General features: G+C 51.9%; 1 protein-coding gene across 1 annotated transcript in view; it reads left to right on the top strand.

The window, feature by feature from the left end:
- The window catches only part of CACNA1G (calcium channel, voltage-dependent, T type, alpha 1G subunit), a 99211-nt gene that overhangs the window by 5607 nt on the left and 82150 nt on the right, over positions 1 to 11454 (top strand). The window contains 5 exon segments of the mRNA XM_010072428.1: positions 4600 to 4697; positions 6798 to 6957; positions 8796 to 9087; positions 9588 to 9680; positions 11329 to 11453. Coding sequence (XP_010070730.1) covers positions 4600 to 4697; positions 6798 to 6957; positions 8796 to 9087; positions 9588 to 9680; positions 11329 to 11453 — 768 coding nt within the window.

Raw genomic sequence — 11454 nt, forward strand, 5'->3', positions numbered from 1 at the left:
GCTGGCGTGGGGCTGCCCACGGGAGTCCCTGCCGCCCCCTCCCGCTGCGACTGCAGGCAAAGGCTGCTCTTTCCCCATGGATTAGTCCCTCCATCCCTTAAAAAGAAAAAAAAAAAACCCAAAAAAACAGAGAGGCAGGGGGGAATGTTGCTTTTTCATCCCCTCAGGCTGCCCGTATCGATCCCTCTCGCAGGGAGGCGCGGCCCAGGGGTGCGGGGTGCCCTCTGCGTGCCTGGGCGCCGTGACCGCCGTGGGGTAATTGCCCGTGTAAGCGGCCGATTTGCACACACAATTACCCAATGTGCAAGCACAGCCACAGCCCCTTTCAGCTGCGGCAAAACTGCACCAAACCCTCTCCCAGGAGCCTGCCCCTCTCCTGGGCTTTCCAGGATGGATGCGGGGGTTGTGGAAGTGGGGAGCCTCATCCCGGGGCCCTGCCGCGTCCTGGCTCATCCTGAATTTGGTGCTCTTTGCTCCGAGCAGAAGCAGCAGAACCCCATCAAACCGATACTCATGATCACAGACCTCCAGGGGTTCAAAATCTGGGGTTGAGCTTTGCAATTGGATGCTTTAAGTGACTTCTGGGAGGATAAAGACCTGGGGCTGGTGAAGCCCCTGGCTGGAGATGCTCTTGGCTCCGTGCCGCCTTCCCGCAGCTGGTGAAGCTGAGCATCCCGAGCGAACCCCGTCCCTGACTCACGGAAACCCGCTGGGTAAAAGAAACCCTTCAGCAGCCTCCTTCGCAACCGAGCTGACTCAAACCCACCTGTGAAAAGCCTTGTTTTTTTAAGTTTTAGGACTTTTAAAAAGAGAATTCTTTAGTTTCTTTCAGTTCTTCAGCTGAACTTGCTGCTCCTTCAAGAGCCTCATTAGTCAAGTGCCCTGGCTGGGACACACGGATCCAGCAGCCTGCAGGGCTCATGCTCCCTCCAGTGCTATTCTTTTTATTCTGTTCAGCTTGATTAAAATGAGTATTTTTCAAATTAAGCAACACCCACGAACGCGGTGAGACTCGCAAGTGTTAAAAAGCCGCGCCGGAGCAAACACGGAGCACGGCAACGGCGGCGAAGTCTGGGAGGAAATTTCATTCCATCTTTCTGAAGATACAACGCTGCCTAAATAATTTCCCCTTGTCTTTTCCAACAGTGATGGCTTAATATCATCCACTGATTGCTGCGCTTTGTAGATAAAGGGTGCCTATATCCCTGGTTTTGGAAGCCTTTTAGTGCAGAATAAATCTGAGCCTATCTCTCGCCGGCAGCTCTGTGCCTCTGCTGGCATCACTGCTTTGCTACAGATTCCTTCTGTGGCCTTGGTCACATCCCCCGGCTGTACAGTATCCCTGGCGCTCTGCTGTGAAAGGCGAGACCCCGAGTCTTCCTCAACCCCCCCTCAGCACAAACTCCACAGCTCTGAGGGGTCTGCACACCATCTCCTGCTTCCTGAGCGGGGGTGGTCCTGGGATGGGAGCAGAGCTGGGGCTGAGAAGGGCTGTGGGTAGGGGCTCTGCCAGCCTTTCTGTGCTCTGATAGAGGTTTGCTGGGTGAGAAGAGCCCCTTCAGCCCCTGCTGTGATGCTCCTGAGCATCCCTTCTGCGAGGCCTTTGCCGCAGGCAGGGCTGCACTTGTGAGATCCTTCCTGATGCTTTGGGGTTTATACGAGAGAAACCCCAGCGGGCTCCGAGTCTCGCTATCTCCAGGCAGAACAGGAATGAATTTCTGCTGCCTGGTCCACCTTGAGCCGTCCCTTGTGTCTGTCTGTCTGTTGAGTGCTGGGAGTTTTCCTTCTCGGAGGAGCGTTTGCTGAAGGTTTGCATCAGCTCTCGCTCTGCATCCCACCACCAGCCCGCTGGACGTCTGGCTCTGCAGATGCTCCGCTTTTATTCTTAGAAAGTCTTAAATATTTCCGTTTTCCTTCTGAATAACTCCCACTCCGGCGAGTCTCAGCATTTGCTATAAATCCATCCTATTTAATGCTGAGTGTTTTTCTGAGCCTTTAACTTGCTGGGCACCCGGGTCTGTGGCAGAGGCAGTGACAGGCGTCGCGCTTTCCCCTTTGAGCAGAAGTGACATTTGAGTGGAAGCTTCATCGGGGGCTTTTTACGCTGCAGATTTTCAATGCATAAATGTTATATATGCTGGTAAATGTACCTGTCACCTTGCCAGTTGGTGACATCTGGATATTCGCTCTCCCTGGGTATCTCCCCTTGCCAGGGATGTGGATTGATTCCTCCCATGCATCCCCTTGCGATGGGAAGTGACCTTTGGGCTGGGAAGTGGTGGGATTCCCATTGCACTTGCCCTTTAGTGACTGATTTTTACCTGTGTTTTTTTTCCCCAATACTGACTTCTCTCAAGGCTCTTGAGCTGTTAGTTATCAGCAATGTGTGGATCTGGGGGTCTAGGGCTGGGGCTGAGCATGTGGTGCTGTAACGTTGGTGCCGGTAGCAGTGTCCAGCAGCAGAGGTACGAGAGCACCTGCCTTCTCGTCTTGGTGTTCAAGTGTTTGCTCAAGCTGATGGGTTATGGGTTTATTTTTGTTGGTTTTAAATGTGGTATTATGATTGTTCCTCAATATATGAAATCAAAATATGCTTTCCAACATGCCCTTTGCAGATTACGAGCACCCACATCTCTGGAAGTGAGTCTAGAGCTGTCATTAATCAGAAAATGATTTGTCGTGGTGCAAATAACCATGTGCTGCTCTGAATGTTGCTGGTAGCCTCAGTTTGAATAATGGATGAAAGAAAAGCCCTGTATTTGACATGGGCTTTTTACCTGAATCCTGCAAACCATACAGAAATGTTATTTTCAAACAGTGAGTGAAACTTGAGAGCGGTTGAAGCCCAGGGAAGTCGTTGCCCCTCTCCTTACCTCAGCCAAAGCTCACCCAGTGCGATGAGTCCCACGCACCGAGGACGGGGCTGGTTTTGTCGCTGGGGCCAGGTGGGCTTTCATGGGCACGCTGCCTTCCTCCCCAGGCAGAGGATGAGAACAAACTCCTGACATCCAGGTGTGTCTGTCCAACACTCATCTTCTGGGACTGTCCCGTGGCTGTGGCTGTCAGCTAAATACAGAGGAATGTGTTGAGGTTATTTTGATCTCAGATGTGGTTTGATCATCATCATCCTCATTAGAGCCTATCGAGAGAAATTGGATAAAGCATCACTGCATCAAGTGTGGAGCTGTGTATTTGGGGGTTAGAAAGAAAAAGTCTTCTCCACCCTGGGTGCTCCTCGTGTGCTGGTGGCCAGGAGGGAGGAGAGTGTCTTTGGCTGGTCACAGCAAGAGCAGGAACCTCCAGCATGCTGCTGGATCTAACAGGGCAAAGCTGCTGGACCCTGCGGGATTTCCAGCAGGGAGGGAGGGGGCCGCATTGATGCCTTTGTGCAAGGCGCTGGCAAAGCCTCCTCCAGACACTTGACGTCTAATCAGGGAAGATTAATTCAGGCCAGGGCAGGTGTGGAGAAAGGCTGTGAGTGGGAAGCAGAGATGGGGCTGGAAGAGCTTGGTTTGTTTGGCTTTGCAAAATCAAGGCTGAGAGGAGACGTGGTTTGTCCTTGGTAAATACGTGAGGTGGGTAAACACCAGGGACCAAGAACAGCTCTAGGAGCTACGTAAAGACAACGCTCCTGTAAGAACAAATGGATAGGAGCTTGTCCTGAATAAATTCAGGCTGGAAGTTAGGCTTCGAACTATGGAAGTTGGAGGGAGGGAACTGCCCAACTAGCTGTAAGATGGAATTTGATAATTTTCGGAAGAGATGAATATCCTGTGGTTGCCTGTGGCAGTGTGAGCCTGGCTGTGCAGGGAGCCTCATGGTCCTCTGCCTTGCCTTTGCCTGGCTCTGGCTCTTCAGGAATGCTTTTGGGCAGAGATCTTGTGTTTCCCCACAGCTGAAGAGTAAAGTCCTGGTGGTGACTTTGCATCCTGAGACTAAGTCACGGGAAGGTTGTGCCTCAGTGTCCTGAGCTGTGATGTGAAATAACCCCACCAGGCATGATGTCGGAGCACTGGGAGGTGCCTTGGTCCCCGGTTGACCCATTTGTTAACTACAAATGTCATCAGTTTTGATTTGCATGCTTGCCCATCCACCCGAGTCACACTTGCAGATGATCTCTGCTGGGCAGAGCTGGAATAGCTCCATGTCCTGTGCTGCGCATCTCCTGTGCCCTGTGGAAAGCCTCTGCTCCATGGGATGTTCCTCTGCTCTCAGGGTTGTGGTGGTGCTCAGCACATTCATTAGGGTATCTGTACTATTGTTTTTAAAAATGGGGCTGTGCCTGGAAATTGTCCTCTTGGAGTGTGCAAGGACTTTCAGAAGCTTCTGCCCTGGACCTGTGCAAAAGCAGTAACCAAAGCAGATGGGATGGAGAGATCTGTGGCTGTGTGAGCTGGTGTGTCACGTTCTTGCTCATTGACTTTATTCTGATACGCAAACAACCCTTAATTAATTCCTCTGGCAAACTTTCCTGATGGGAGAGATGCAGTAACGAGTCCCTCTGTGAGTGGTTGGCATATAATGTTTGATTTATAATGTTTGATAATCTAACATTTCTCCAGAAGATCCTTGATGCCCCTCTGTGTTTGTCTTTCGCAGGATGCTGGAGTACTCCCTGGACCTGCAGAACGTCAGCTTCTCAGCGGTCCGCACTGTCCGCGTCCTCCGGCCGCTCAGGGCCATTAACAGGGTCCCCAGTAAGTCGGTTCCTCGTTCCTCCCAGTTGGTGAAAGTTCTTTGTATCTGTGGCCCAAAGGTGGAAGAGCAAATGCAGGTGCTTCCCATCTTGCATCGCAGCTCAAAGGTTCACCCAGACCCTGGTAGTGCTGGGTCCTGCCGCCGCTCTGTCTTCCAGTGTCCTGCACTCTCCTACTTTAAATAATATTCCTTTTGACATCTGTGGCATCAGAGATGAGCCACCAGTCAATAAGATATCCAGGACTGTCTTCAGACTCCTTTCTTTCTCATCGGATGAGGGTCTTAGGACGCTGCTAAGGTGAAGGGATGCAGGTGATGGAGAGCGACTGAGCCAACAGCCTTGGCCAGGCAGCACGGGCAGAGGGGTCTGAGCCGTGCTGCTCCCGCCCTCCCTGCACTACTCCATCCTTTCCTGGAGAAACTGAGGCCAGGAAATCTCATTGTGCTTGGAGACAGCTCCCCAGGAGGTGCTGAGGTGCCTTCTCTCCTCTTGCAGCACCTCTTGCTCTGCTCCCCAGGGCTGGTCCGTACCGCCAAAATCCCCAACACCCCCAGAGCAAGCCTGGGTGGGGTGGGGGGTGGCTGTTCAGTGCTGGTTTATCAGGTTGTGCATGAGGGTCTCAGACACCCCTGGAACAGCAGCAGGTGGCATTGCCTGCTCCTGTACGGTAACAGGGGACAGCAGCCCAGCTCTGGCAGTGGCCATGGCAAACCACCCAGACTGCCCAGGGAGCCAGGGGCTGGGCAGAGCCCAGGGTGCTGGGAGAGGCGCTGAGCTCCGTCCCTCTCGGATGCTGGACGGATCAGGTGTATTGAGCCTAAGTACAACTCCATTGGTGACATCGTTTTCCTGGTCCTACAGTCCTGGGCATTGAGTCCAGCATTGTTTTCACCAAGTTTAATCCAGGTCTGAACTCCCGGATCTGAACTAGCCCCATGCCTTGGGGAGAACTGATCAGAGTCAGTGCTGGTGCTGGAGGTGCCTGGGCTCTATTTATTTTTCTGGTCCTGACTCTTGAACTTAATCTGCCTTTGCTGCTGCTGCTGCTGTTTCAATCATTACGGTAGCTTCAGAATCCTGTTTGCAATGTTGTTTTTTTATCCCCGCTGCTGACCTGATGGATGGCTGAATTTATCCGCCACTGTCTAACCGGGGATGTAATTCACTTAATGTATTTTGAAATCCCGGGTAATTTATCTTGGCTTCTCTGCAACGTAGTTACAATGGGATAGAAATGTAAGGTGTGAAAAAAAAACCAAAAAGAGTTTTGTATGATGATAAATGCAGTAAGCACAGAAAGTCATTTCAGTTAATTAGGAGTTGACGCAAGGTGGTTGTTCCCCAGCAGAGGAGTAGAAGACAAACCCTGATAGAGGAGGTGACAGCATCAGGAAGAGAGAAAAAAGTCTTCTTGAAGTATCAAAGTAAAGGGTGCAACAGTAAAGCTTTCTTTAAACGAAAATCAATATAAGCGAGTGAGAGAATGCAGAAGATGGGAAACGAAGGAGAGCAAGAGATGAGCGGAATATTACAGAGATGTCAGATGAGATCAATTTTTTTGTGTGTAAATGTCAAGTTGAAGTCACCACCAATTTGTCTTTGTTACAGAACTGGCTGTTCCTGAACTTGTGAGAATTAACTGCCAGAGAGAGTCCTGTCTTTTAAGGAAGAGAGGGGATTTAGGGTGGATGAGGGGAATTAGGGAGGGAAGGGAATTTTAATGTATGCTGGGTGGGGAAAGAAATACAACTGAGCAAGGGAGAATGTCAGAGTGTGGTCTTGGGGAAGAAAGGAGACACATAAATGCTAGAAAAGCTTAGGAGGAGAGGAGGACTTGAGATGGGGAGTGCAGGGGGGGAGAGGACAAGGGAAGGTAGGTCGTGTGCCCAGGAGCAGGACACGGGTGAAGGGGGTATCCCGGGGGCCTTGGAGGGGACTGGGGAGCTGCGGGAGTTTGCAAGCCCTGTGTGGGTGACAAGGACAGCGGTTGGGAAGGCAACAGCTGTCAGTGGAAGGAAAACTATGGATGGACAGGTAAAGGTCAGGAGGACACAGCTGGGTAAGAAAATTCAGCGTGGACTTTTCCTCTTTCCACCAGGTATGCGCATCCTGGTGACACTTCTTTTGGACACGCTGCCCATGCTGGGGAACGTCCTCCTCCTCTGCTTCTTTGTCTTCTTCATCTTCGGCATCGTGGGAGTCCAGCTGTGGGCAGGTTTGCTCCGGAACCGCTGCTTCCTCCCCGAGAACTTCAGCATGTGAGTCTGCCCGGGCAGCAGAAGTGTCCCTCCAGCTTGGGCGAGTCTGTGCCTCCAGGAGATGAGGATATTCTCCATGAAAAAGCTTTTGTCCTCTGTAAATGCTCCTTGCTCCTAAATGTCACCACAGCTCCTGCCCAGGCGTGTGGGGCTGGAGTGGAGCGAGCTGTGACAATTCGCCATTCGAGTCCTTCAGAGCTGTCCTTAACCCTCAGCTGGCACTTGGGAACCTCTCTGATTGATGAGAGCCTCCAAAAAAACCTGAGAATGAGAGTTCAGGCTTTCTAAATTCAGCGTATAATTAATACGTGACCTTTTCTGTGTTTGTGGAAACGTTGAGGTCTGAGTCCCATTCAGCCGGTGATGGTGTTTATTGGTATGGCATCTGTATGGCCACCTGAACCCCAGGGCAGGCTGATGGAGCTACCATGCACTTCAGGGTGCTGGGTCCTTTTCAGTCTCAGAGCAAGAGATAGTCCCTATCCCAGAGTGTTGTTTTCCAGAGTTCCCTGGCTTTTAAGGCCAAGAGGACTATTGTGTTCAAACGGGGTTTTGCAGCACCCAGTTCCCTGGACAGCCAGCTTGCCAGGTGTAGGAAAGTTCCAGCCTCCTTCAGACCAGGATTTTCATGCCTATTCTCCTACCTACCTGCTTTTTCCCACCACGTCCCTCCCTGTGAATTCCAGGAGCAGGGCAGGTGACTGCAAGCCCTTGATGGCTGTGCTGCCAAGCTCCAGCACCTCTGTCACATTTCCATGGATCACTTCCAGGTGTCTACTCGGAGCTGATTTGGCTGGATCCACACCTGGATGGAGAAATCCTGCAGGTCCAGAGCCTCTCGCTTACACCCAATGGGATCACGATGACCTTGCTGTGGCTCCGCTGGGTCTGCAGCTGGCATGATGCACCTTTTATCCTCTCCCATGCATCTCCTCATCAACTGCCACCCTTTTTGTAGGTTGTGCCCCCAAGGGGCAGTGGGGACAGTCATTACCAGGGCACGTCCCTGCTCAGTTAATGGCAGCGGAGCAGAGGGACTGCTGCTGAGTAAATCCAAGAGAGCCACAGGTTTGGGTGCTGTTTAACTGAGCCAGAATTCCAGGGGTTTAGATACGCTTTGAAGGGTATTAAAGGCAATTCTGCAGGAATTATCTGGGCTGAACTAGGCTTAAAAAATATCTTTGCAAGCTTTCATGGGAGTCCTGGCAGCATTAAGGAGATAGCTGTGTCCAGAGCAAGAAGCAGGTTTCTGGCTGGCCATGGGTTGTTTCATCTCCCCGAATAGGGTTTTTGCCTGGTTTGCTGTGGTGAGGCCACCCTCAGAGGGAATTTAGAGCTTATCTATGGGCTGAACGGGCACTGTGAAGTGCAGAGGAAGGCCCTCTCTCTGGTTTTAGGAAGCTTGGGAGGTCCTTGTACGTAGAATCTCCCCAAGCCATTCTCAGCATCTCCAGGAGGATGGGAGATACAGGAGCTTAAACTGACAGGTTGCCATCTTACAGCAGCAGAGACATTTCAGAGAAGCCCTGTGGGGCTGAATCATGCTCGTAGTCCCCTGAAGTCAAAGCCAGAGCGCTTCCAGATGGACTGACTTTTAGCACAGTAATCAGAGGGGTGGCCGAGTGGCCAAGTGCACTGCCTCAGTTTCCCAAAGCCCAGTTAGGGACAGCATGTCGCCCACTGGGGTGGCAGAAAGTCCAAGGGGATCCCCTTTTAAAAAAAGAAAAGCTTTAATATCCAGAATAAAAGATGTCAGAGTTTGCTGCTGTTAGAGTTGTTGCCTTGCCAGGTTGCCTGCAATCGGTGTGCAAACCCCAGACCTGTCTGGACTCTTTCAGCCCCTACACGGTGGATTTGGAGCGATACTACCAGACAGAGAATGAAGACGAGAACCCCTTCATCTGCTCCCAGCCCCGGGAGAACGGGATGCGCTACTGCCGGAGTATCCCAACGCGGAGGGAAGAGGGTCTGGAGTGCACTCTGGATTATTATTCCTACAATGACACCACCAACACATCCTGTGTCAACTGGAACCAGTATTACACCAACTGCTCTGCTGGGGAGCACAACCCCTTCAAGGGAGCCATCAACTTCGATAACATTGGCTACGCCTGGATTGCGATATTTCAGGTGAGTCCTGTGTGCAGACTGTCACGAGGTGGGGAACAGCCAGTCCTGCCCCCCAGCATGTTCCCAGGGGATGCATAGTCACACTCCTGGGGGATATTTTGCGCCAGCAAGCACTTCTGTAGTAGTGCCTGGGTGCTAAAATGTCAGGCATAAAACCGGCTTTGAAGATGCCTCCATCTCATGTGCATGGACAAAACCCCAGTCTCCAAACCCTGCATGTGGGCAGGAAGACCATCCTGATGTGGAGCAGAGCCTAGAGCTTGCTCTTCCCTCTGCAAAATGCAGTAGTGAGCCTTAGGTCCAGCTGGAAAAGGACTGGATTCAGCCTGAGCAGCTGGCAGTGTGGCTGTTGACGTTGGTGGGAGCAGGTTTTGGCTCCTCAGTGTCTTCTGCTGCACTGTGGGGTGTCAGAACTGACCTAGCCAGGAGAAACGGTGCTTGTGCACTTGGTGTTGTAACTGAGCCTTGACCAGTTCCTTTTCCCTTCCCGTCTCCACCAGGTCATCACGCTGGAAGGCTGGGTGGACATCATGTACTTCGTTATGGACGCACACTCCTTCTACAACTTCATCTACTTCATCCTCCTCATCATTGTGAGTGGCCTTGGGGGGACACGGGGGACCTCCTGGCATTTGGAGAGGGCAGAGTGGAGCGACCCAGAGAACAGGGCAGGTCATACAGTGAATATAAAAGCTGGTGCCATGCAGGAGAGATGGAAACCAGCCTGCTGGAGGACATGCAGCTCCCACGTGGCATTGCATTGCAGCTGCATTTAGCTGCAAACATGAAAGGGGGAAAGAAAGATGTGCTTAAGCTATGGCCAGTGTGGTTGCTGCTGTTTCTACTACTTCTCTCCTTGTGCTCCAAGGTCCTCTCCCATAGTTGCCACCTTGAATTTAAGTTTAAAAGTAGGCAAATTTCCCCTGGTCAGGTTTTGAGGTCTGGAAGGGGAGGCAGCTGCCCTGAAATTCTCCCCTATTGAAGAACCCAGGTGGCTGTGTCCTTGGTGCAGGGGGAACGTGGCAGGAAAACAGCCCCAAACTTCAGAAAGCACATTAAGAAAGGAGGGAAGAGATTACTGCCCACAGCCCACCCACGCTCCACAGCATCATCCAAGACCCCCCACAAAGGAGCCAACAGAGAGTTTCTGTGGGGTGGGCTCCATGAGGGGCTTCATCTATGGAGGCAGAACTGTCTACTGTGACTGGCTGAGCTCGTTGTCTAGACTCCCTTTATCGTCAAGGGAGGAAAATAGGTGCTTTAAGGGAGTGATTCATCTCCCCCGAAGGTAGACATCCCAAATGAATTAGATGCATTGCAGGCTTGATGTGCCTATTTCTCTCTTGACTGGAAAGGATCATTAGGTGCCTCCCTCAGATGGAGCTGAGATAAGTGAGATGAGTCCCTCTCTTGCTGTCTAATTGGACTAACTCCAACAAAATAGCTGCACGTTGTCCATTAGGCCATTGTGGGGATTTCTGCTCCTCATCAAACCAGGACTCAAACCCTGATGGGAAGGTAGGAGGTCATTTAGTCCATGATGTTTTTTCTGGTTCATCTGTTTGCTTCCCCAATAAAAAAAGAGACGATCCCTTGCTCTCAGCATCCCTGAAACAACTGAGAGGAAGGGCAAGCAGTACTTTTCCAGATGCCGTGTGAGTAACATTAGTGGTGTGTGATAGCCCCTTCGCACGTCAGTAATTCTCTGTGACCCAGGCTGGGCTCTGCAGAAGGCAGAACCTCATGAAACCCTGGTTGGAAATCAAATCTCCAGGCTGTGGGTATAGCTGATGCCCTTGCGTAACAGTCACCCGCAAATCCCGTTAGCAGGGGAAAGGGATCTGCTTGCGAGCAGCCCACACACTGCCAGAAAAAAACCCGCTCCTATCAGGAAGGCTCAGCGCATTCAGCGTAATGCCACTAATTGTGATAATTACAACCGCTGTCTGCTGAGAGAGAAAAACACCATCTTAAAAGAGCAAAAGCTTTTTGTCAGAATAATCTCTCGGCTTTGATCTCTGACGTCTTCCATAGAGCACTGGCGTGGGAGTCTCCGGGGCAGGGGCTTGGGAGGGTGAGTCAGCCCCTCGGCGGTCCCGGCCGGTGGTCCCCGACGTGTGACGCAGGGGATGGGGCTGGCTGGGGATTGTTCCCTGCTCCTTGCACCAGGGTGTGGGGTGAGGCAGGGCTGTGGAGTGGGCATGGCCACCCCAAGGGGGCTGATGGCTCTTGTCCCCCCAGGTGGGCTCCTTCTTCATGATCAACCTCTGCCTGGTGGTGATCGCAACGCAGTTCTCGGAGACGAAGCAGCGCGAGAGCCAGCTGATGAAGGAGCAGCGGGTGCGCTACCTGTCCAACGCCAGCACC

The sequence above is a fragment of the Pterocles gutturalis genome, unplaced genomic scaffold (assembly GCF_000699245.1).
Source record: "Pterocles gutturalis isolate BGI_N339 unplaced genomic scaffold, ASM69924v1 scaffold7452, whole genome shotgun sequence".
In the NCBI taxonomy this organism is placed as follows: Eukaryota; Metazoa; Chordata; class Aves; order Pterocliformes; family Pteroclidae; genus Pterocles; species Pterocles gutturalis.